Below are 27216 nucleotides of genomic sequence, written 5' to 3'. Positions count from 1 at the left end.
ACTTTAAGATGTATCAGGACCTCCTGAGGCATATGAATGCCTCCTTGAGTATCCGGGCAGGATTCCTGCAGAAGAATATGTATAAGCTCGTAGGTATTCTGGATCTGATGGCTGGAGAGCATCATTTATTGGATGGGCTACTCAATGATGCTCTCCTGGAGCCTACAAAGGCCTTCTGGAGTACCCCAGCTTCTTTTGCCCACTACAGTAAAGCATTTGGAGAAATGATACTTTGTTCCCACAAATGGTTTGAGGGTTTCTATTCCCACCTGGCCCCTAATTCCCTGGTGGTGACTACAGCAAATGACAGGGCTCGACAGGGAAGATACAAATCTACACCCAAGAAGAGAGTCCAAGAGGATAGACTTGAGGGGGAAAAGATGTATACCTCCTCTTCCTTGCAAAGGCACATCACAAACCAGTAGGTGTTGCTCTCCAAATTAATTCTATGTCTAAGTTCATGGACAAGTTGCCAGAATTCTCCAGGAAAAAGTACAAAGCATTCATTTTGGAAGGCTATCTGGTGCCAAAATTTTGTTTCAGGCAGCCATGGACATGGCAGATGCCTCAGCCAGGATTACAGCATCAGCTGTAACCATGAGAAAGGCTTCATGGCTTCAGAACTTGGGCATTGCACCTGATGTCCAGCAGACCACTGAGGATTTACCATTTGATAGCTGGGTTTTGTTTTCAGAAAAGACTGATGAAAACTTGCACTCATTTAAAGACTCCCATGCTACTTTGTTTGCTTTGGGAGTACCTACTTCAGCCATGAGGGGATGCTACCATAGAGGTCAGCAGCCACAACAATATCACTCTCAGCGTTTTTTCCAGACAGTCCTCTCTTCCTGAGCAGCAGCAGGATTACTCCAGAAAGAGCTACATATCCCAGAGGAGAAGATTGGTTACTGAGAAGCGAGTCCAGAGAGCATGTCCTCTGTCATGTCCAGTTCATACTATGACAACTCAATCATCTGGGTCTCATTATAAACAGTGGGATGTCAACATTAGTTCTAACTCAAAGAGTTTAGTTCACTGGGGCCACGATAGACTCTACAAACTTGAGAGCATTTCTGCCAACTGAGCGATTCTAGGCAATTCATCGCTTATGTCTGGAGTTGCAGTCCCCACCCGCACCTGCAGCCCATGTATGCTTGAGGTTGCTAGGCCATATTGCTTCATGCATATAGGCTGTACCCTCACCCTTTTCAAATATGGCTGATGTTGGTCTATCATCCGTACCATCATCCCTTGGCCAGACTGATTTGTCTTCCGCCACCAATCCTGGATTCCTTACAGTGGTGGACAGTTCAGGACAAACGTGCCAGGGCATTCCCTTCACTCGTTCTCCACCGACGAGAACTATTGTCACCGATGCCTCCTTCATAGGTTGGGAAGTACATCTGGAGATACTGAAGGTTCAAGGCCTGTAGTCAGAATGGGAAGCTTCTCTACATATCGATGTCCTGGAGCTTCATGCCATCTATAGCGTCTGTCAACCTTTCAAGATCACATCAGGGGCTTAGCAATTCTCATACTCGCCAACAATATCACCACAATGTATTATGTGAACAGGCTGTGGGGGAGGGATACTCCAGTGTGCTCTGTCTGTAGGCAATTGGGTTCTGGCAGTTTTGCATCAAGCAGAGCATTCCCCCCCCCCATGGCCGATCACTTTCCTGGGATCCACAATCACCTGGTGGATCACCTCAGCACGAATTTCTCCTTGAATCATGACTGGTCTCTGAAGCCCTGTGTCCTGTGGTCCATCTTTGTAGTTTGGGACATCCAGACAATGAGCCTGTTCACCATAAGAGAAAACAAGAAATGCCAGTTGTTTTGCTCCCAAGGGAGACTCAGTCTGGGCTTCTTCACTGATGCTTTTCACTTGAGCTGGGACTCAGCACTCTAGTATGCCTTTCCACCAATTTCAATCATCCTGCGGGTCATTCTCAAGGTGAAATTGGACCATGCCAGGCTCATTCTCATTGTTCTAAAAAGGCCAAGATGATGATGGTTCTCAGCCTCTGCACATTATTGGTACAGCCTCCCATATCCATTCCTCTTCACCTGACGTCCTGACTCAATATCATGTTAAGGTTTTGCATCCAGCACTTAGAGCAATGCATCTCACAGCTGCATGGTTAGATGAGAAAGAAGAATGATGACCAGAGGAAGTCTGGCAGGGCTTGTTTAACAATAGGAAGCCCTCCACCAGGACAGCCTGTTTGGCAAAATGGAAGTGGTTCTCGGTATGGTGGTTGGTCTGATGAGAGCAACCAACACAGGCTTGTTTTCAGGGTATCTTGGAGTACCTGTTACAGCTTCAGTTGTTTGGCCTTGGTCTTAGATCATAGAGTCCACCTGGAGGCTATTTCAGCATTTCATCCACCTGTCCATGGGAAGTTGGTGTTTTCAAACCCCATGACAGTGAGGCTCTTGAAAGGAATTGCTCATTTTCACGTGCTGGTTAAAGAACCGGTTCCCTTGTGGGACCTTAATCCTGTTTTAGCAGCTCTTATGGGACCTCAGTTCAAGCTTCTGGCAACTTCTTCTTTCTCCCTTCTGTGTCAGAAAACTGCCTTCCTTCCGCAAGAAGTGTGTGCGAGTTACAGGTGTTGAGGGCAGAGACTTGTTACATACAGTTTTCCAAAGACAATGACCCTGTGGCTCCATCCAAAGTTTTTATCTAAGATGTTGTCCCTGTTTCATTTAAACCAAATTATGTATCTACCAGTGTTCTTCCCTAAACCACATTTAACCCCAGAAGAGCAGCCTCTCCATACTTTGAATGTCAGTTGACACCTACCATTTTATCCTTTCCTTTCCGTTCCTGACCACATCTGTTTGTTTCATGTGCGGACCAAATGAAAGTTCAAGCAGCCTGTTCGCAGACATTGTCCGTAACTTCCTGTGTCATGACAGCATACAAAGTAGTCCAGGCTACACCTCTTGAAAGGGTGTGAGCTCATTCCATAAGAGCGTAGGTGATGTCAACAGCATTTTTAAATAACATTCCTATAGTGGACATTTGTTGGGTGACTACTGGGTCCACTCTGCACACTTTTTGCAAACCACTGTGCCATTACAGCTGCAGCCCGATCAGATGTAACCTTTTGGGAAGGCAATCCTGCAGTCCCTCTTTAAATAGAATCTGAGCTCAACCTCCTACAAGTACAGCCTGCAAGTCACCCAACGTGGAACACACAGATGCATCTACTCAAACAAAAAAAGTTACCTACCTGTAACTGTTGTTGTTTGTGATATGATGCTGACGTGTGTTCCATGACCTGCCCTGTGTCCTCTCTTCACCAAAGTCTCCACTTCTGATATTGGGAGCAAAGGAACTGAGAGGGTCAGGGTGGCGCCGCCCTTATATGGCCAGGGGAGTAGCTATGGGCCACAGGGAGCTCCTTAAATCAAAACACCAATACTCCATATTTAAGGCTGTAAGAAAATGGCAGGCCCAAATTTTGTTACAGAAACAGCGTCTTTAACACACACTACAACTTTTTAAAGTTGTCACAAATTTAAATGTTGTTGTGAAACCGTGCGCCAGATTGCAGTGCCACTCTTTGGTTTGGCCCAGCCGCCCCTCTGTCATGACCCAGCAGGAATGGTGGCCAAGGAGGAGGATGGGGCCGTGGACCCATGCAGTGGGCTTGCCTTGCTTGCTGCCCCAGCTCTGTGCCAAGTGTTGCTGCCTGAACTTCACTCTGCTGGAGCTAGTTTTTTCCTTTGCCCAGGTGTAGTTCTACCTCCTCCACATCGTGCAGGCCAGGCCTACTGAGCAACAGCAGCTTGTGCAGGAACCTCAGGATCTTGCCTTCCTCAGCTTCCCGCTGCTCCAGGGGATCTTCTCTGGGAGGCCCCAGTGAGTGGGGCTGGGCTGAGGCTGGGATTTGTGCCTTGCACAGGGCACCAAGCTGAGACCAGGGAGTCCTGAACTGGGGCTGGCTCTAGGGCGCAGGGGCTCCGGTCCTTCCATCCCGCCATGGGGACTAGAGGTATGGGGGAGGGGATACCCAGCTCCTGTTGGAGGATAAAGGACCTTGCTCCCAACTCAATATCTAGTCAATTACTGAATAAGAGTTTATGTCCTGTTTCGCGTGTGTGTGTGCGTGTGTTACAACCTTATTCATATGAAAGTAGCTTTAATGCAGTTAGCTGTTTCGACAATTAAAGAAGGGGTGGATGCTAAAATTGCTTTCAAATTTTGCTATTTAAAATCAGTAACAGCCTCCTCTTAGCTAATTTGTACATCTGGTTGTTTTTGTACATAACTTCTCTTAATTAATCATGTGCATTGTAACACATTGTGTAATATTGACCCTAATTGCTGTGTCAATCATTTTTGCACTTGAAGGAACAGAATGTTTTAGTTCTCTAGGCACAGCGCACACACACAAAAGGTACATTATTACTTGTCTTAAAAGTAATAAATGTCACAGCTACAAGTAACTTATTAGCTGTTGCACAGTGCTGTTTATTTGTATAAATTCTGTGGCCGCACTGGTCTTTGTAGTGATCCGATAGCACTTGCTCTTGCAGCCTGTGATTCATAGCTGTCACCATCAGTAGAACTTCGGACCCTCTGCCCAAAAAAAGCACAGGATCCTAACTGTGCGTGCACGCACATGCACGCACACATCAGTGTGTCACTGCAGTAGTCTTGACTAAAATGGCTTTAGTATATTTATGTGCTAAGAAAAAAAGTGACCTGATTTGAAATTAGAAGATGGAGACTCTGCTTGCTAATTTTCTGTTAAGCGCTGGATCTCAGTGTTACCCCCAGGATTCAGCGATTGGTTCTATTTTATAGGAACCTGAGTTTCAACCTCAGTGCTTTTATTCTCCTCCCCAGTTCAAATACACAAATTCAATGGATTTACCACCCATGCAGCCACCCATGCCATACTGCTACATGTAGTAATAGTAAAGGCCACTTTTTATGCTGCATATTTCTATCAGACCAGCACTCGAACCTTTATCAGTAGCAGTAGTTAAAGGTGGGGGGTGGCACAAGAGGTCACAGACCAGGGGCACACTTAAAGACAGATGCCCCCCGTCCCTTACACACACACACACACACACACATCCCCTGATCACTTTAAGCACTGATCAGTCGTACAGCCAACTCAGCCAAAGAAATCAGAGAGAACCACAGAATAATCTAATAATATTTTAAATACTCAAATGTGTGTAACCACTACTTTCTTATACCTTCATCTAAGCAGAGAAATAAACATTACCATATGAGAAGAAATCTTCACTTAAATTTACTGACAGCATAAATGCAGATACCATATACCTCCTCTGAGTGTGTCTGTTTTCTGGTCTCTATGACTATGTCATCATTGGTAAATTAGAGGTACATTTTGTTAAATTTAGATTTGAATCTGGCTTCAGATTTTCCCAGTGCTCAGAGGAGTTTGGTTTTAGCCACAAAATACAGATCTTCAGCCAAATTCCCAATATGGTGGGATGGTTGTGATCCAGGACTTCAGTTTGGATTGATCTTTAATTAGAATTCAGAGGCAGTCACCATATCACAGTCAGGGCATTGCTTGAGCCCTCACTCTTACACGAAAGGAGACTGCATTGAGGTTAGGGGCCACAAGTTGAGCACAACAGCTCTAAGAAATGAAAGTTGTTCAGATACATAAAATTAGGGACACAAGTTTAATGAAGGAAATAGACAGTTACTGAGATTAATAATAGATTTTTGGAGCCTTTCACCTCTAATTCATTGTTTGCAGCCTAGTGATTGAAAATTATCATCTCCTCGCTGATCAGTGACCTACATGGTCTTAATCCAGTTACTGGGAACAGCTGTGCACATTACAGAAAAATACCTTGGCAAGTGAGCATTTGCTTCATCAGTGAAGGCAAGGACTAAAGGCCTAGAACCTAACCTAAACTCCTCTCTCTTATGCAGTGTGATCCTTGCAGGTTAAGGTTGAGGCATACTGGGAAGTCATGCCTTTCCTGTCTTCTATGGATATATAGGGGGACTTCATTTGGGGCCACCAGTCTCTCTCCTTTAGTCTGTGCTAAGTGAATGAAAAAAAATGTCTTGAACACAATAGAAGACCTGTAGAGCAAGCTGGTTGCTTTTCTCTTGTGCGTGAATTAGTGCCTCTAAGCTGATCTTAACTAAAGTGTCTGCATACCTATGATCCAGTAAAACTCAGAGATTTGTCACATTTTATATGAACACACTTAAAGTGTTTCAAATTGTGAGATGCTGCAAGGTCAAGCAAAATGCAGCTTGCACTGTAGTGAAATCGTAGCTCTCCTGGGCTCACATTGGAAACAGGTCTTGTCAATTTCACTGAGTGAAAACAAATGAAAGAACCAGAAATTACTGTAAAGGAGAATAAGAACTGTACATTTCACAGAGCTGGTCATTAGCAAAAGGTCAATCGTGGAAATTTAAAGATGAAAACAAATAGTGTAGCTAGATAGAAGAAACATCTACAGAAGAATAGGAACCCATCAGTGAGGATTATGATGACATGACTGGCAGGGGCTAGTGAGGGAACAATATTGTGAGCCGACTGATTTCATTGCAGTAAAGTAGTCACAAATGTCATAAACTTGGGCTTCTAAGTTCATGTGTTGTCCTCCCAGAACATATTTACTGCTGACCTGATTTTAAAAGGTCTGTTGCCTACAGAAAACTTCACAACGCTAGGCCACTGATGTACTGAGACTACTGCCTGTGGCATACTGAACAATATTGGCTTACTGTTTCCTTGTATTCCCCCATTGGTCTGTCTGTATCCATCTGATGTCTTATACTTAGATTGTTAGCTCTCTGGGGCAGGAGCAGTCTTTTTGTTCTGTGTTTGTGCAGAGCCTAAACACAGTGGCACCTTGTTCCATGAGTGGGGCTCTTTAGCACTACAGTAATATAAATGATGATGATAGAAGTGCTGAACATCAGCACTTGCTATTGACTTCAGTGAGATCTGGGGTTGCTCAGCACCTTCTGAAAATCAGGCGATACATGTAATTATTTAAATGTTTTTGCTTACTAGGAGAGTCTCATGTTACAACCATATATGCAAAACTTCTGCGGGAGCAAGCTTTAGGGGTATGTCTAACTGCAGTAAAAGACCCACAGCATGATCGTGGCTGGCCCAGGTCAGCTGACTCAGGCTGGCAAGGCTCAGGCTGCAGGCTTAAAGCTAGTAGTGTAGACATTCAGGCTGGAGCCTAGGCTCTGAGACCCCCCTAGACCAGTGGTTCTCAAACTAGGGACAGCACTTGTTCAGGAAAAGCCGCTGGCGGGCCAGGCCGGTTTGTTTACCTGCTCCGTCTGCAGGTTCGGCCGATCGTAGCTCCCACTGGCCGCAGTTAGCCGCTCCAGGCCACCTGGGGCTGCAGGAAGGGTGACCAGCACATCCGTCGGCCTGCGCTGCTTTCTGCAGCCCCCATTGGCCTGGAGCGGCTAACCGCGGCCAGTGGGAGCTGCGATCGGCCAAACCTGCGGACGTGGCAGGTAAATTGGCCCAGCCCGCCAGGGGCTTTCCCTGAACAAGCGGCGCCCCTACTTTGGGAACCACTGCTCTAGACCGAACCCGAATGTCTACACTTCAATTTTTAGCCCTGCAGCCCAAGCCCTGTGAGACGGAGTCAAATGACCTGGCTCTGACACTTTGTGCTGCAGGTTTTTTATTGCAATGTGGACGTACCCAGAGAGCTTGTTCCCACTGAAGTGTATGGGAGCAGTAACTTCAGTGGGAGCAGTATTTTTGCAATTAACGTTACATTGACATTCACTTTTTTAGTTTCTGGGGATAAAAACTTCAGAAAAGGGATAAAAACTTCCTTAAAAGTTTACTAAATGAAGCCATTCTTTTTTTGGCTTTTGTTTATAGCAGCCCTCTACAAACTACTTGAAATACATTTGACACTCCTGGTAGTAATTTTTACTACAAACACAGAATCATTTATTTTATATTAAAGCCTGCATTTATTTAGATCATATTGTCTGTGATATTTAATGATGCTGCACTGCTTAAAATTGTAAAACAATTTATAGTGGAGAAAACTGACGTATATAATTTTTAAAATAAATATGAAAATGATTGATTATCGTGTCTCCTTACCATCCCACTAATAGCGCAATCTCTAACTAAGCCACTTTTCAAGTTGTATGCTAAATGAGGTGTTGAATGATTTATAGATTTGGGGTTTGTTTTCTTTTTAATGATAGGGGTATGTAAATTCTTTGGTTCAATTTTAACTGCATTACAGAGCCTTAAATGTTAGTTTGAAAAATGTAGAAGGATTTGTGTGTGGGTGCATGGGAGGGAGAATGGTGATTTTTAATTGAATGTTTTTTAAGCTCATAGTGTATGCGTAGCTGCTCTAAATTGGAGCTTGATAGAATCAGAACAGCTTACTGTGGTAAACAGTCAGACATTCTGAGTAGCAGGGTTGATACGTGGACTGTATGAGACCACCTGATTGACTAGTAAGCGGCACGTCCCCAACATCATGTGCAGCCTCATGTTCCTCCTCCTCTTCCCTCTCCAAAGATCACAGCTGGCGTTAATGCAATTCAAGTTTCGACTGAAGGCAGTTCTCATTATTTCCTTTGCATTAACATTATCAGCTTCAAGTTACCAATTTATAACCATCTGGATGTACACATTAAAGAACTATGATAAGACAGTTGAGGCCAGACTTTCAAATAGGGAATTGTACTGATCTTTGTGTATAATTTAAAGCTAAATAGAGCCCCATTTGGGATTTAATTCTTTGCATCTGCCACATTTTAAATAAAAGCAAAAGAAAAAACCTTCTAAATTTAACTTCACTGATCTTTAACTTTTTGTGTAACAAACGCTATTTATGACTGATTCTTCTATTCATCCCCTTGTTGTTGAATAGTCTCTTAGGCTGGGATTTTCATAACAGCCCAAAGGTATTGGCACTCAAATCCCATTAAAAGTAAATGGGAATTTGGTGCCTAACTCCCTTAGCTTCCATAGAAGGTATCAGCCATAATTATATGTCAGCATTTCCAATAGTGTTGAGAGGATCTCAGTTATAGAGTTCATCTCATGCTGTTTCTTCATCTCAGGAGTTCCTTTCCCTAAATTCCTTTCCCCACGTGTCTTCTTCTAGGAGTCACTGTCTCTGTCTAGTGGATTCTCAAGCAGGTCTGCATTGAGAGGACATGAGAAACAGTCACCCTCGTCTCAGTTCTAGCCGTCAGCAGCTGCTCATTCCCTGCAGTCTTCGGCTGAAGCCTGCTCAGTTGTTCTGTGGTGATGGCATATATCTAAGCCCTTTCATTTTCAGTTTAAACTGATTTTTACCAAAAAATCACGGGTTTTACAAAAAGTATTTTTTTTTCTGATTTTCAGCCTACTTTTATATCTTTCAAATATACAAAAAATAAAGTTGTTCTATTAGGAAAATACAATACAATGCATGACATATACATATTACAATAATACATTAGTCTGTGTGAATATGCAAAGCAGCCTGTTGAAGTAAGGCTATGTATTAGTCTAGAAAATACACACAATAAACAAACAGGCATGCACGTAAGCTCTGAAATACTGTGCGCATATGAACATGCTAATGAATCTTTTGCGCACCACGTACACATGTCAAGCTGTTAGCCGATAGCGGTTTAAAGATCCAACACACTAAAATGGGAAGAAAATGAAAATCAGTATCAGAAGACATTTCAAAACACAAGGGAGTCTTCAAAAGTTTTAAAGAAACAAAACCAGGAGAAAAGGATGAAGTTGAGTGTATGCGCTGCAAATGGTGTGGCCCAATTATGAAATGTAAACATTTATAGGCTAACTGTTCTAAGTCTACAACAGTAAACTGTTTATTCAAATGAAAAGTTTTATTTGGGAATTAGAGACGTATTGTTTTCTTAAACTCAGAGGTGGCATTGTGTTTTGAGTTCTGTTTTAGTTCTGCAGCAAACCATATTGAATTCCATTCACCAAAGCATTAATCTGCTTACCGTCCTTCCATCCACCAAAATAAACCCCGATATTTACCTAAAAAAATCATTAATAGATTTTTCCACCAATTTTCATCTGTTTTTGTGTGGTAGTAATAAACACCAATCAATTCCTGGGAAAAATAAAAAAATAAAAAACCAAAAACGAAGGGCCATACATGTAGGCAATTTAGTTGGCCAAGGGGATGGAGCATGCTCAGTGCAGACAGACTCTTCAGAGAATTTAACTGCCCCCCTCTAATAACCCTCCAATGAACATGTGTGCATTTCAATTTTTCAGATGCTTATAACTTGGCTAAGTTTGGGTGGATTTTCACAAGGACAGAAAAAGGCCCATCCTAACAATAGAGTAATGCCCCTGCCAAACTTAAGTTCCTTCTCCAAAGCATAAAGGCATTAGTGTGCTAAGAAATTCTTAACATGAGCAAAATCTGTTTTTCCTAACCTTGTTCTGGAACACAGCTGAACAATTTTTGCTGAAACTTGAAAACTATTACGGCCTAAAGGATGCACCTGACATGGAAGATTTCAGCCTGACAGTTAGTTTTGAGAAAGTTAAAAGCAAGTGAAAAATAGGCTCATATAATAGAAAGTGTTAGGCAGCCTTATACAGAGCCATTGTTAACAGTGTCACCTATGGTATAAATGCAAAAAGTAAAAAATTTGTTCATCGCAACTGCGCAGTTAAGATTGCTTTAAGTGGTGGCACATTCCATTAATTTTTATAAAAAAATGAAATATTTCCTTCCAGAATTCATACTACTTTCTAAAGGGCTCCAGATTTAATATTTGCAAAAGTTGTGATTACTTTGAATAGGTTAAAAGTTACAGCCACTTAATAATTGCCCCATTCTTAAAATTTCCACTGGTTGTATAGTCTTTCTTTGGTTTCTCTAGTTTAGTACTGTCAAAATTTCAAAATCACAAACCTACAATATGTATAGATATTGACCATATCTCCTCTAAAGGGTATAGTTGTTTTGTTGGATTTAATTGTTAATTAATTATAGTTGTTGGATTTAATTGTTACCCAAGAAAAAATATTTCTATTTTTGGGAAAGGACTGGCACAATAGTAAAACCACCTCAAAATGCAAGTATCCAGTCTCAGCCTTGATTTTCATGGCTTAAGACAAGATGCAGAGTGTTGTATTTATATGTACAGTGCAGTGGTTTCTCAGATAGTCCCTTGTGTCTAAAATCTTTTCCAATGTTCACATGATTCTAGGTGGTCTAAAAAAAGTCAGCAGCAAAATCTGTTTCATAAGCAATTGGATTGGGAGGATTCTGTTAGCATCAGCACCACATGCATAGTTCATTTCAACACGTGTCTGGTGCATTGTGAATATACCCATCTAGACAGAGCTCTGTGGAAAGTTTTCTGTGAAATCTTCATGATGATGCAAAGAGTTTTGCAGCACTCTGATCACAGAAGTGTGCTCAACTCTGTCTTATAGAGCTTGGGTTAGGTCCACCTACTGGGTAGAGGAACTTAGCTCTACTTCATTAAGGCATAGAAAAGGATACTCTCTGATTCATTACCTGCCCAGAGGGAAGGGAAAATACTAAGTCCATATGTTAGTGCAAAAGAACAGTCAGAAATCATATTTCCAGGTAAAACGGCAATTTTCCCTCCTTAAAAAGCAGAAGAATTAAATGCCAAACAATTGTATGCCGACATTTTTCTTTCCTCTTTAGTCCTTTGGTAAAAGCTCGTAATTGAACTTTGGAGGTGGCTTTAATAATAATCTATTATTTCCAGTTCATGTTTATATTTCAAATCACTCTGTGGATATTTTAAAAACAAAGCAAAACTGGAGAGTTGTTTTCTTTTAATTTGGTTTTCAGACAGCTTGGTCTGAGAGTTCATGATGTGACTTGGAAACCATATCAAATCATGATTTATTTCTTGGCCTGTGATTGTATGGCGACAGAAAACCTACCTGACACTGCTGTCTTTTTCTTTTTCTTCTCACTAACTAAGTGTATCTGAAAGTAACATAGTTGAAAGACAACAGCTTTGCTTTGCCTATTTTTCTGTTTCTTCTTCATTTGCTGTGGCTTGTGAGAATTTGAGCATTATGCTGCAAGGAATGGATAGTGTTTTTGCAATAATTGGGGCCAGTTGCAAGCCGAACTATGGAAAAGTAAATGAAAGTTTATTATGTGGTCCAGTTACCTGTAATAGCAAATGGGGATGGCTGGTAACCAGACTCCAACTCAGCCTGTTACCTAACATTATTTATGAAAATCTGTAAAAGTGAAAAACAGAAAGATTAAGTTAGTCTAAACAGAAAGGTGTTTACTGATACAGCTCCAGGACCATATCTGGTAAACAAGAAAGCTTGTTAATAGAAAGAAAAGTTAATAGAACGCGTCATGCCATGTCATGTTGGAAGTTAGGCCTAATTGGGGAACAATATAATGAGAGGATAGACTATGCTGCCACCCCTTTCTTTTGTTTGGAGGCCCTTAAAAAGAGACTTTGGGGTGGGAACAGATGGATCACCTGAGGTGTTCCTGGAGGATGAGGAAAGCCATCAGGCTTCCACTCCACTTCAGACACTTTGTCCTTCACCTGTGGATCCCAAAGGTAATCACACCATCAAAAAGCCAAGACCTCAGCACAGTAGCAGAGATGTATGCCCATCACTGCTGCACCAGTGAAGACTTCAGGCAGAGACACGTGAGATCCTGCTCTGTCTCCCCTTCGCTTGTGTGTTCCTTTCTGCCCCACTATTCTTCCTCTTGTCCTGTTTCTCTATTGGCTTTCGATTTTATCCTGAGGTTAACTGTGCTATGCAGCACCATCACAAGACAGTCCATCCAGCTCTGTCCAGCCTGAGAGAGGCCAGGGGGTGAACCAGACCAGTCAATGACATCCTAGACCTGGGGCAACTGCTGTCCTGGATGACCTGAAAACCCAGAGCATCCATGTGACTGACCTGCTGCCCAGATTCATGAGAATATCAACAAAAGCCACTTTTCCCGTATGTTTTACTAACCTGTCTCTTCTCACTGTTGTGAGTGTCCGTTTGCAAAGGCAGGGAAAGTGACGATCCTTCACATCTTGGAGCTGAGTAATAAAATTGACCTTTTCCTGCCACCAAGAATGGTTATCCCACATAATAAGACTCTGATATCTTCTCTTTTGAAAGGGGCTGGCATGTGTTTGTTCTATGTAATCATTTCAATTTTAAAGTGGTTTTTAACTTGTTTTAGCTTTCTTTTTATGTGTGCTAACAGATAAATCTCTAAACTTTACCATGAATTTCTTGTGTGCTTGGTATAGAACTAAGCATGCTAAGGTGTCTGTATACCAAGCCCTGAAACAGTTTCAGGGTCGTGTTAACTCTTTGGGCCCATATATTCTATCTAAATTAATACCACAGTGGTTTGCATTTAATAGTTGTGCATTTTTTTTCTTATTTATCTAAGGTATGATTGCTTTGTGGATTGACATTAGTCATCTCTTTTTTTGTGGTTCAGTTAGTGTGGTTTAGTGATATGGTAATCAGACATGGAATGCCTGATGTTAGTAGTTCTGGGGACAAAGTTTTATTTGCAGTGAGGGGAACACTTGGCGGTAAGGATACCAGATCTGCTTCTTGGGTGAACGAGTCCATTATTATTATTGTTGCCCAAGAATGTCTTGTAAACTGAATTAGTTGATAAGGGTTTATGGGTGCAGGAAACCTTTGTTCCTATGTTTCCTTGATGTGTTTGTCCTACAGATATAGTTTTGTCTAATGTTTTCCCATTCATTAAAGAAACAGTCTCAGATTTTTATGGAAAAAATCCTATAGAATTTAGTAAGATAAAACAAAAACGATAATTGAAAAGTTATTCTAAAAACCTACAGAATTTAACAGATACATTTTTCAAACCTTCTTGTAGAATTCTGTAGGAAGGATACAATTCTTTTAAATTCTATACAACTGTGAAAAACAAACAAAAAACATCTATCGAAAGGTAACTTTCCTAGAAGGAATGAAGGTTGGTTTTGTGGCTAAAGCACTGGAAATCAGAGTGAAGTTTCCAGATCCTCCCACAGACTGCCTATATGACATTGGACAAGTCTCTTTGTCTCCTGTCCTGAAAACACTATGCATGTGCTTATATTTATGCTGTGAGGTAGTTCCTTTAACTTCATTGAAAATACTATGTGCATAAAGTTAACCACATAGATAATTGTTTACATAATGGTTCCATAATCTGTCTGCCTGAATATGCCATCTATTAAATGGAATAATACTTACTGTCTCTCTTGCTCTATCTACCTTTTCTTCTCAGGTGCTAAGGTCTTCAGGGCATACACTCTTTCTTACTACATGTATCTACAGGCCTAACGCAATCAGGCCCGGATCTTGGTTAGGGCCTTCAGGTGCTACTGTACTGTAAATAATAATAGTAATGATGAATGCTGAATTTTAAAAAAACTTCCCAGCATATATGCTTATTTTTTATACCTCATTCAGCTATGTGAACAAACATAGGTTAGTCAGTTAGCTTGCTTTCACTTTTCTTTCTAGTAAGCTTCACTTTCTAATTCTCATGCCCATGCACCCCATTGCACTGTTCGAGTTGGAAACATTGCACAAGTATGTTTGTTTAAATCAGAGTTGGACTGAATGCACAAAGTTCAGATCAACATAAAAACTTCAAAATTTCAAGGAAGGGGTCAAATCCAAGGTTTTGCAGCATAGGCTAATAGATGAGTGCTGGCCCAGCAATAGCACTAAAAGCAAAATTCACCTTCCAAAATCAGTTTATCTGGCATTTTGCTTAGTTGATTACAAGTGTGTTATTTCATGTCTGTGTTTCCAAATGTCCAGACTTTGGGCTTGAGATGAGTAAAGTGGGTAAACTGGTTCGCAACAAATCCAGGAGAGTTCATATATGCAAAATGTAGCATTGATAGTGTGTATATTTAATATATTTCCCCTGTTATCTGACAGTATATATAAAATGACAGAAATCCAAAAATCATCAGTAGTTGTCTGTCTTGCATCAATCTTCATTGTTTTCATTTTCCCCATATGTAGTTTGTCAAAAATAAATTCCAGATTTCCTTTTTTAAGGAGGCAATCCATGTTAGGTTATATTGTTGAATAATGTTTTTTAATCATACTGTTTATATTTAATGTTTTTGTTATAATTTGGGGACTCTGAAAAGTATAGCATAGTTCTTCAGAGCTGTGTAGTGTAATTGTTTTATAAAAGGATTTGTTGTGTTTTATAGCCAAGACATCAATAGTGTTCTCAGGATGCATTTTGATAGATTCAATTCAAATTATTTGTATGAGGATTTATTTTAGCTACAGAAGATATTTGAAGTCAATCTATGACATGTAAGCTCTTTATATTCAATGTGCATTGTTTTACCTCACTGAACCTAATTTATTACAGCAAAATTTCTCCTACATTTCTTTCTTCACTGTATCCTGTTGAATTGGTACTTGGCTACATCTAGTTTTAGATTTTTTATGTATATATTTAATTATAAGAATTGCACAATTTTTAGGCCTTACAATTTTTTTTAAAAGTTTTTTGCATTTGTAATATATAGTAATTGCCAAATTTATTTGAGCATAAGCTTTTGTGAGTTACAGCTCACTTCATTGGATGAAAGCTTATGCTCAAATAAATTTGTTAGTCTCTAAGGTGCCACAAGTACTCCTTTTCTTTTTGTGATACATATGTCATATAGAACAGATTGTTGACATTTTAATGGTGACCGTTGCTGTGATCTTGTCAGATAATGTACCATAAGCAGATTATAGGCCTAGTTAGAACTTCAGTGGGAGATGCTGTTGACTTTTCTGGGTTGGCACCAAGTCAGACAATGGAGCACTATACATTACGTAGTTGGCTCACCGGAAGTGGGGATGACAACTCCCTCCTGCCTGAATAGGCCCTCACCAAGACATATGATTCCTTGGTGATTTGCTTTCACTCCAAGACCATAAGAACATAATTTTCAGGAGAGTTACGTTATTCCTTAAATATTACCCATAGATGCACCTCACAATGAGTGAGTATTTATAAGTTATAAGCTTTCAGTAGGGACCTCAGACACTACCATTTACGGATAAATACCAGGAAAATAGTGTGTTATGTGTTGTGAGTTTGTCTAGAGAAGTACAAGGTAGCCTCTGCACTGGGCTACTGTAGAGGATCTGTGCCAAAATTTGACAAGACAGGTTGTGACACACAGAAGCCTCTACAGTAGCCCAGTGCAAAGGCTACATTGTACTTCCCTAGATGGCTTCTGTAAATTACGTTGCCTGCTAATGCACCAAAGGCAGCCTGGGATTGCCAAGTCACGGGGAAGGCCCAGCCATGGTCTGTATGTCAGCTCTATGCCACTAGAGAACTCTTTTTGCTCAGCTGCTACTCTCAGGGATGGCAGTGCTGGCTTAACGGCCGCTCTGCAAAATGTCAGCATCACAGTATAGAATATCCGCTTTTATCTTAGTCCTGCTGAAGTCATACCTATTTCCTTAATTGAAGTATTAATGTATTTTCTCATCTCTCGCTCCGATAATCAGGTCACCGATTTCAGACTCCAGGTTGAATAGGATTTCAAATTCTAAATAGTGCTGTTTTGCTGAAAATATCAGACCTAGTTTTATTTCCTCTTCTATAACGCTTTGCCTTATATCTTTGAATTTTTTCCTTTTGGCCTGTTTTGCTGGGCTGAGATAAGGAAAGACAAATTACTCCTCTCACCCCAAACCCTGCCTTATAATTTAAAATTGATGCTTTATTTAGCCACTGCCAGATTTGTTCATGGTGCAAACCCAGCTCAGGAGATGTGGACTTGCGGTTCAAGTTTTTTCTGTAATCTTGGAGGAGACCCCTTGTTGGTTGAGAAGAGGTATGGTATGTAATGAATGAAACCTTATCTTGGGAGCACTAGGAAACCCTTCCATAACCCGTGAAGGGAACTATGTCAGGAGTTGCTGTCTCTGCGCACCTATATGGGTTTGGGATTCTGCAATTGGTCACTCTGAGTCTGTTTACCACTCGGTGATTGGGTTCTCTTTGGCAGGTGTAGTGCAGGGTGGGTGGTGAAGGTGTCTAGTGGATGAAATGCATTCTGCTATAGCGAAGGAAAGATCAGAACTCTCTGTACCAATCCATCGGGCTCTAGTTCCTTCTCCGGAGAGAGGGAGGGCAAGTGAGCAGATTCCTTCCCTTCCTCTCCCTACGCTGCTGAGTTTCAGTCACAAAGGTATGTGTGTGGAGGGTGGACTTGTTGTGGACGAGGTAAGCAATGAGTCCTGGGGGATTCTGGTTGTTGTAACATGGCTGTATGTGGGCTGGAAGGGTGTTGGTGTGAGATCCCTGTTCTAGCTGTGGATAAGGGGACTGTAAAAGAAAGAATAAATTGATCCATTAAATTGACGTCAGCCCTTTGTTTCTCATTGGGATTGGATAGCATTTTTGTATACAAAGTAAGTCACCTTCCATGTTTAGTAAGACATATACTAGGAAGTGCAGAAACATGTGTGGTCCTGTGACCCAAGTACAGCACTGGGTATTAGGAGACTGGAGTTTTACTCCTGGCTGGCCACGGAATCACTGTGACCTTGGCCAAATCACTCTCTCTTTTTGTGCCTCAGTTTGCCAGAGTGTAAAATTCAGACAATTCCTCAGAAGTGTTTTATTTCAGTATTGCTTGCAAAGGGTTTTGTGAGCCTGAAGAAGTTCAAAGCATTACTAAGGATCGCTATTGTTTTATGTATTATGAGTTCCATAAATGCTGTAGTGACTGTGATTCTTCTCCTGCTTGTGTTATGACCCTTCTCCTGTTATAAGAGCATGCTTGGTTCTCCAACCTATCAATGTCTCAACCCAGAAAAATATTATGCTCTGTCACAGTGGCAATTCTATCACTTGGGGGGTTATCCTACTTAAAAAAAGGTGAATATCTATCAGAGTAAAACAGATGTTTCTTCATCTCAGAGTTACGCATCCTTCGCATCTGATAGGCTGACAAAATAGATCTTCCAGGAATGGCTGTGGGGACATTTGTTCCAGTGCCCCAGATATATACATTGCATCTGTGCCCAAGAGGGCGCTCCAAAGCAGTAACAGCCTAGCAGTCACTTTAAAGAGTGCCTTTAATAGATGACCACATGTGGCACAACAGTGATTTATAGTGCTTCCACTAAACTTTTGACCTAGAAATGTCACTGCTTTGTCAATAATTTAGAAGTGATGGAAGACGCACTTTCTGCCTCAGTTCCTGTCTATTCTGCACCTTAATTTAAGCCTCCAGTTTTTATTCATATAGTTTATTCCATCAGACATTACAGTTCCTTAATCTTTTCTTTAAGGCTATGCCATTAGTTATTACTTGCAAATTATAGATCATTCCTCTGCATATGTTGCCATTACTTAAAGTGCTACTTTTCTTTTTATTTAATAATCTTTCTTTTTTAATTATGTTCCCGTTATTATTTCATAAACTGATAAACTTTCAAGGCTGTTATGATCATCTAGTCTGGCGTCCTGTGTATAATTTCACTCTGGCACTCCTGTATGGAGATCAATAACTTGCATCTCAAGTAGAGTGTATCACTTAGAATGACATCCAATCTTGATTTCAATATTCAAGTTTCAATATTGTTGCCCAGCGGACGCTTACTTGGCAGAGACTTTTTGTCATGATCGTTGTCTGCTTTCTGGCTGCTCTAAAAACTCGTATCTGGGTTGTGACCATTTTAAAAATCGAAATAAACTATATGCAATCAATTTGCAAACTTGTTTACAGAGAAAGACATCAACCAAATGGTTGATCTAGTCAGAATGTTAGGAATAAATCACATTGTTTTAAGTTGTTAATCTCTTTTAATCTTTTCCTAGCTATCCACAACAAATTGAATAAAAGATGCTGGTAACTGTCCCTGAAAAGATGTTGGGTTTGATGTCACATGCTTTAGTTTGACATGTGGGACACAGCCATAGCCTTACATGTCCTTCTTTGTTTTTCCCTTTCAGTCTTCAGGTACCAGTATTACCGTTGATATCGCTGTTATGGGAGAAGCTCATGGGCTCATTACCGACCTTCTGGCAGATCCTTCGTTGCCACCTAATGTGTGTACTTCCCTGAGAGCAGTGAGCAACCTGCTGAACACGCAGTTAACCTTCCAGGCTATTCATAAGCCAAGGGTTAACCCTTTGGTGTCCTTCAGTGAGAACTACACCTGCTCTGACTCAGAGGAATGTCCAGAAAAAGGAGAAAAGCTGGCTATTCCCAAGGTACGTGCTAGTCCACATGTTGGCTATCACAGTGAATTTACTCCAGCTACTAAAACTTGATTCCCCCCTTTTGGTATAGTATTGCATGGTTGGGTGTGTTAATGAAGATTTTTTTCCTCATCTTTTGAAGCATTAATCATTTACGTCTATAAGAAGCAAAATTAAATGGACTATTTGTGTCTTGTGGTAAGACAGTTCCTATTCCTTCAATGCTCACACAGTTCAAACCTGATCCTTCATGCAACTTTAGAAGTAGGCATTCAACACAGGATAATTTCCATACTTGCTATTCCTGTTTCTTAGTAGGTGTTTGACGGAGTTGGAGTAAGGGGGAGTGGGAAGAGCATAGCTCTCTCTATGCTATCATAGACTCATAGACTTTAAGGTCAGAAGGGACCATTATGATCATCTAGTCTGACCTCCTGTACAACGCAGGCCATAGAACTTCACCCACCGACTCCTGCAATAAACCTCTCGCCTATGTCTGAACTATTGAAGTCCTCAAACCATGGTTTAAAGACTTCAAGGTGCTGAGAATCCTCCAGCAAGTGACCCGAGCCCCATGCTGCAGGGGAAGGCAAAAACCCCCCAGGGCCTCTGCCAATCTGCCGTGGAGGAAAATTCCTTCCCAACCCCAAATATGGCGGTCAGCTGAACCCTAACCATGTGGGCAAGACTCACCAGCTAGCTACCCAGGAAACAATTCTCTGTAGTAATTCAGAACCCACCCCATCTAACATCCCATCACAGGCCATTGGGCCTATTTACCGCTAATAGTCAAAGATCAATTAATTGCCAAAATCATGTTATCCCATCATACCATCTCCTCCATAAACTTATCGAGCTTAATCTTGAAGCCAGATAGGTCTTTTGCCCCCACTGCTTCCCTTGGAAGGCTGTTCCAGAACTTCAGTCCTCTGATGGTTAGAAACCTTCATCTAATTTCAAGTCTAAACTTCCTGATGGCCAGTTTATATCCATTTGTTCTTGTGACCACATTGGTACTGAGCTTAAATAATTCCTCTCCCTCCCTAGTATTTATCCCTCTGATATATTTATAGAGAGCAATCATGTCTCCCCTCAGCCTTCTTTTGGTTAGGCTAAACAAGCCAAGCTCCTTGAGTCTCCTTTCATAAGACAGGTTTTCCATTCCTCGGATCATCCTAGTAACCTTTCTCTGTACCTGTTCCAGTTTGAATTCATCCTTCTTAAACATGGGAGACCAGAACTGCACACAGTATTCCAGATGAGGTCTCACCAGTGCCTTGTATGACGGTACGAACACCTCCTTATCTCTACTGGAAATACCCCACCTGATGCATTCCAAGACCACATTAGCTTTTTTCACGGCCATATCACATTGGCGGCTCATAGTCATCCTGTGGTCAACCAATACTCCACGGTCCTTCTCCTCTGTTACTTCCAATCAGAAGTAGAGGGGAGCTCCTCCTAATCTCTCTGACTTGAGGGAACTCATCTCTGCTTCCTCCTTTTACTTTAGTGTTGATAACTGCCCCTCCCCTTTCAACTTTGACCACTGAGTGTAGGTAGCGAGTGATGTCATTAAGGATCATTAAGAAGGAGGGAATGAAATGGTGAGATCAGTGCACTCTTCAGTTCTCAAGATCAGAATTCAAATCTTAATCAGAGTTACAGGTGAAATGAGTTTGATGTTCTTGTCTTCATCCCTTAGCACCTGATCCAAAACCCATGGAAGTCGGAGGGTATCTTTTTTTCATTGACCTCAATGTGCTTTGGGTCATGCCACAAATGACCATTGTCCACTTGAAAAAACCACCACACAGTTCCATACAGTGGACAACATTTGCTCAAGAAAGGTCCATTGCTGGAGATAACAAGATTTAGTAAGGACTGAGTTGCAGTGGCAGAGCTATGTATGTAAAGACAAGGTATTAACACATCTAAACTGCTTTTTTTTTTTTTTTGGTACACTAGCTCTAGCAGAGCTAGCATGTGCTTGTGTACCCAGGCTGGGATGCTCACTCCCAGATGCAGTGTAGACATACCCATAGAGAACTAACCAATGCTATGAATTCCTGGTTTCTATATATACATGTTAGCAACATTCACTAGATAGAGAGAAACCTCTTATCAGCTTGGAGGTCATTTAAATTGCCAGGTCATCCACTCTGACATATAAAAATGTAGTAATATTGCCATTAGCAGCGAGGCTTATATTTTACTTTGGGAACTAAGTAAAACAATTCTATGTTGTTTTGTTCTTATCCTGTACAAATAGTTTCTACTGCCTAAAGTTATGGAGGCAACTGATCATCATTTTTTTATATTTTATAGGACTTTTAATATGCCTCTTTCATTTTTATAGAGCTTATATTTCCTTTAATTGAAGAAAAATTAGTCCCACTGAGCACTTTTGCTGTATATACTCTATATAATGTAATAGCTCCTATTGAAAACTCAATATTCATTGGCCCAGATGATTGCAGTAATGGTGATATTTCTATATGCATAAAATAGTACATATTAAGATTTCAGTGTGGATTGACAAGTGCTGAATTTCTTGGGAGGCTCTCTGTAACAAGGTAAATTAGATGCAAACTAACATATTTAGATAGTTTTGAAAAAACAACTTATACAGAAAAACAATCATGTATTACAGGCAGGGCTGAAGGACTGCTTATTCTTAAGGTTGCCTGACACTTCCCATTATGAGACCCTGATTTCAATTGCTTATGACTTTGCGAAACTTTAACCATTTGGGCTGAAATTTACCATTCACAGTGTCTGCCTCAGACTGAATCTTTTGACCCAATGGCACAATAAGCCAATGACATCCACTGTAGATCCTTATAAATGTGTATATATTTTATTTTTTTAGTACTTCTCAAACTGAAAATTCGTCACGATAATGAAAAGGCAACAAATAATTAATATAAAAATTCAACATCTGCAACATACTGATGGGACCACTCGTATATCTGCAATAAAACTGATCCCACAAATAACAGTAACCCCCTAATCAACTCCACCCATTCCCTCAACCTGCCTCCTCGCCAGACACCTGGGAAAAGCCCCATCAACAAGAATCAGGTAGAGAGACGTAAGGAGCACGCAAGACAATCAGATAAGTCAGGAAAACCCTGCTGCAAGCAATCCAAAATAATTTATCCCCACCCCCTTTGCCCCACCATGAAAGATTTTTACTGGTAATTTTTCTTCCTTTTTGTAAAAGCATTGTGGAAGATTTAGTGTCCCATCACTTAAATGTTTGAATTTCATGGATTGTCTTCAATTTGGCTGGATAGAGCAGAGAAAGCTGCAGGGGGTTTGGGGGGTTTTTTTGGGGGGGAGGGTGGACAGTGGGATTGTTTTGTTGTTTTGTTTCCTTTCCTGCTTCCTATCTCTGATGTCAACGAATGTGTGGCTGCTATTTCCAACTCTTTAAGCAACTTGCTGGGTGACTTTGGCCAAGTCACTTAGGCTTGTTTCTCAAAGGTGCTGAGGTCTTTAACGTTGACTTCAATGGGATCTCTGAGTGCTAAGCATTTCTGACAATCAGTCCCTTGACCTTTCTTTGCCTCAATTTCCCCATCTGTAAAATAGGGCTTTGACACTTACCCACCTCACAGGGTATGTCAGGCTCAATTCATGAATTGACATTTGAGATTCCTGATGAAAGGTGATATATATAATGGCAAAGCATTATCTGCTCTAGCGCCTACGGAAGAGTCTGCCTCCAGGTCTGCTCAGGCGAGTGTCATCAACTTGGACCACAACAACATCTGCCACAGGTTTACCGACCTTGGAGCCTGCACCAGTGAGAAGAGACCGCAGTGGCAGCATCAAACCTCATGAATCTTCTTCATCCAGGTAAGAAAACCTCTCTTTGTATCTTTAGGAGAACTTCTTTGGTTTTCTGTGGACACGTAGGTGTGTAATAATGTCTTCTCTTGGGAAACTGTAGGTCAGAAATTTGAAAGAATTCCCATTCTAGGGTTTGGTTTTTTTTTGTTTGGTTGGTTTTTTTAAGAGAATTAAAGCCTTTATATTAGGCCAGATTATTACAAACACAAATTCGGCAAGGTTTAGAAGCCAAAAGGTTCAATGAGTTGCAAAACCATAACTTAAAAAGATTATGTAAAAGAAAAATTGTCTATTAAAGGTCTTTGCTACATTCTTCTTCTATATCCCTATACTCTTTCCTCTGCATTTTCTGAGCAGATAGTTCTGATGATTGATTATAAATATTTTTAAATGAAATGTACAATTTCAGCCATCTGACAATAAGAGCAAGAAATTTCAAGGTGTGTTTTAGTGGTTCCATTAATATTACTATTTCAAGAACACCACAAGTGTTCAAGGGGCTCTACAGATATAAAAGAAGATAAGTTCTCAACCCTGATTAGCTTTCAAGCTAACTGATTCAAATGTAATGCAAACAGTAAAAAGTCATTTCCAAAAGTGTAAGCAGACAACACCACAGAGGAGTGTAATTTTGGAAGGCAAGGCCAAAGAAGTGGGTTTGAAAGAGGAAAAGGAGAGTGTTGAAAGAGAGTGTTCCAAGCATTAAAAAAGTACAATATAAGAACTATGACACAAAGGGAGGAATTAGGAAGGAGAACATTGATTGCATAGTGCACAAAGCAGGCATGATAGAATTTGAAACCAGAGACGTGGGTGGGGGCAGAGCTGTGTAGAACCATTCCTTACAGAACATTTTCTAGCACTGTATCCAGGCTAGTTTTCAACATTCCCAGGGAGTGCTGCTCACCAGGTACACCATACAATTTTATGTGGGAATTGGCAAATTCTTATTACAAAGTTTATAGTTCTGGTATAGAAACAAAATAAAGAGCTAAACTTTCTGTTCATGTATGTATTGAGGCTTCCAAGCTTCCTTGTGCTATCAACATACAATCCTTCCAAATTCCCTCAGTCCTTTTTGTCTCATCTTATTAAAGGGCTTGTCCTATAAAGGTCTTCCTTTCCATTTGATGCTACAGGAACAGGGTCGCAGCAAGTGTTTTATGGGGATGGAAATTGTGAGGCCCATGTTATTTGAAGATGCCTGAAGTTTCAGGCCTTCTAGAGGAGGCTGCCACTAGGGGAGACCTGAAGAGTTCCAGCTGCAAATAGGATAATTAATAAGGTCATGGCCCTGGCTGTGGTAAAAGCTGTAGAGAGGGGGAGAGGGGAGAGATGATGATCATATTTTATAGCCCTGGAACCGGCCACAGAGGCATCCTTGAAAATATCTGGGGGCTGCAGGATATCTTAGAAACCAAGTGAACCAGTAAAGTGAAATATAAACAAGATAGCACCATGTGGAAATCTTTTTCAGCCACTGTTTTCCTGTGATTCATACGGCTTTCTTGATTTATGTTGTCGATTCCAGACTCTCACGTACTATGTAAGCTTCCTAAGAAGGGAATCTGAAGCAAGGGGGAGGGGAGCGATTAAATATTGCTGGTGGTGTTCTTCTACAGTTATGTAATTCTTTCCGATGAGCCAATTAAACAGGTGATCAGTTCTTCCTAAGTGTAGTGTCACCAATTGCATAATGATAGCTCTGTCAAGCCTCCCAGCCTCCTCTTTGCAACTCTTCCATTGTAGGAGCAGAAGCCATTCATATTCCGGAAGAGGAGAGCGAGGCCTGTATGTCTAGACTAACTTAGCAGGACAGATACAGATGGGGGCATTTTACATCAATAAAACACTTAAGAAAAAGGTCTTGACTAGGAAAAAACATCTATTTAATGGCTTATTATTTCCCTTGCACTTTATCTGTGTTTGGCAAAGTGAGGCTGGAGGGCGAGGGAAAGGAATGTGCATCAGTCCATTATCCCCAAAGCCACAAAGAGGCAATGGAGCCATTCTGTGGCAGCTGTTACAACCACAGGATCTGCAGCTTTTGTGCCCCACAACCCCTCTGAGCAGGAGGTAGCCTATGTATCTCCATAATTGTGGGCTCCCCTGCTTTGCCCAGACTGCTGCATAGGTTCCAGAATCCTGCACAGACACGCCCCTCTGTGCAGAAGTGGTGAGGCAAGGTCCTTGCATCGCTTCAAAGGAAAGTAACTTCATGAAAGTAACATCTTAGGGTTCCATATTCGCTTACTTCCTTAACAAGTTAAAAGATTTTCCTAGCTCCCAGCATTTCATTCTCATCCTAGGATCCAAAAACTGGATTCATTCTGCCTTTTGCTTCATGACAGATAACTATTCTGCCATCTGAAGGTAGCTAAGCCATGAGAGAGAACAGAACCTCGCTTGCTCTTCCACAGCCATAAGATTTCTGTGGTGCTAACAAGTGAAACAAAAAAATTGCCTTGAGATATAAAAAATTCCTCTTAATATAAAATCCCTTAAGTTAGTATTGGACCCAGCTTACTTTGAGGGACCATCTGCTGCCCTATATCCTATGTCAGTGTTTAAAATGAGAAGGACTGGGACCTGTTCATCATCTTGTGTTAGAATCTTGAAGCACAGCAGAGTTGGGTCATGACAAGACATTTGAAGGATTAGAGGGCAAAGGCCTTATGGATCTGTGCCCTCATTGTGGAAGAACGCACTGAGGCATCTGTGCAAGCAGGTGGCATGTGGTCGTTCCTTTATTAAATTACAGTGATAAATGCAGCTTTTCCACCTTACAAAATCACCTGGCATCAGCACATAAGAGATACAAAAGTGTCAAGCCTGCCATTCTCATTTTCCCTTTTTTTTTTCTTTTTTATGGTGCTTTTCAATGATTTTCTCCTAGATCAGTGAGCAGATATCTAGATTTTCAAGAATCTCTTAGTAGGGATTTTTTTTCAAAAGCTGCATGTGATGTATCTGAAAGGTGCTGGATTGAAAGCCTTGGAAACTAGAGGGCTCTATTTATTCACAAAGCAGACACTCCACAGGCAGCAGTACTGCAAGCTTCCCCCCAGTGTGATTCAATCCTGCTATGGAAGCTGCATCACTACAGATTGCATTAAGTGGCACCTTTGCTGGCAATCTGAGGAGAAAAATGCAATGGGCCTGATTTTCATGGACACCAAGGCCCTTTTATACTGCTTCAGGTATGTAAAGAGACCTTAACAAGGTGTAAATTTAATCGAAGCCCACTTTTAGACTGCTTCCACACCCTCAGCATAGCATAAAGGAATTTTAGTATAAATTAAATGAAAAGGCCTGGGCACTGAAGTCACGCCTAGTGGCAGTCTCACTAGCACCAAAGCATGTTGAGGTAAATTGGAAAGCCACCTTGGAAGAATCTTACCATACCCATGTTGTAACTGTGTTTGGCTTAAATCAAGGACTTAAATGTCTGGAGTTGTCAGTCCAGCACCTTTTGGCAATACTGAATTCACTAAAAACAATCATTCAAATAGTTGATAACGCAGCCCTCCACAGTAGAGTTTTTTGTTCTTACATGTGGAGTGCTGTGACAATTAACTTCTCTCAGAACTCTGTCACCAAGATCTTTACAGGCCTGCAATGCTTACGTAATAATAGTTTTGTGTGTTTGTACTCTTGATCTCACAGCATCGACCCTTGGAACAGCTCAATTCTGATGGCCATCACAAAAAGTAGGTCCTTCTCGGCCTCCTATGCGATGTCTGCTACAAACCATCTGAATTCCAAAAGGCAAAGCCGACAAGGTGAACAGCTATTTCTGGTTTGACATTTATTTTATTTAGTCAAGCTTGCTTTCCCTAAAGCTGCAATGTACTCTGGGAAATCTGGTGATTGACACACACACAGAGCATTTTTTGTTTTCCCTCTACTCTTTCTCCTCACATTCCCATAAATTAGACTTCAGTTATTTCCATCATTTAAAAACACAGTGATCTAAAATGCTACAGCTTATAGTAGTGTTGCTGTAGTGTTTTGATCTTTCCATTATAAAAGTTGTTAGTTTCTGTTCTATTACTTCAGTGATCTATGTGCTAAATTCTGCCTTCATTTACCTCTAGG

The 27216-nt window shown here is 41.0% G+C and overlaps 1 protein-coding gene across 1 annotated transcript in view; it reads left to right on the top strand.

The window, feature by feature from the left end:
* Window positions 1-27216, top strand: part of PDE3A (phosphodiesterase 3A) — a 364936-nt gene that overhangs the window by 288421 nt on the left and 49299 nt on the right. Inside the window, exons 3-5 of the mRNA XM_084643244.1 lie at window positions 19012-19272; window positions 22970-23124; window positions 26785-26900. Coding sequence (XP_084499370.1) covers window positions 19012-19272; window positions 22970-23124; window positions 26785-26900 — 532 coding nt within the window. The remainder of the gene's footprint in view (window positions 1-19011; window positions 19273-22969; window positions 23125-26784; window positions 26901-27216) is intronic.

This window comes from Lepidochelys olivacea (assembly GCF_965140295.1).
Source record: "Lepidochelys olivacea isolate rLepOli2 genome assembly, chromosome: 1".
Taxonomy (NCBI): domain Eukaryota; kingdom Metazoa; phylum Chordata; order Testudines; family Cheloniidae; genus Lepidochelys; species Lepidochelys olivacea.
This window is presented reverse-complemented; position numbering and strand designations above follow the sequence as displayed.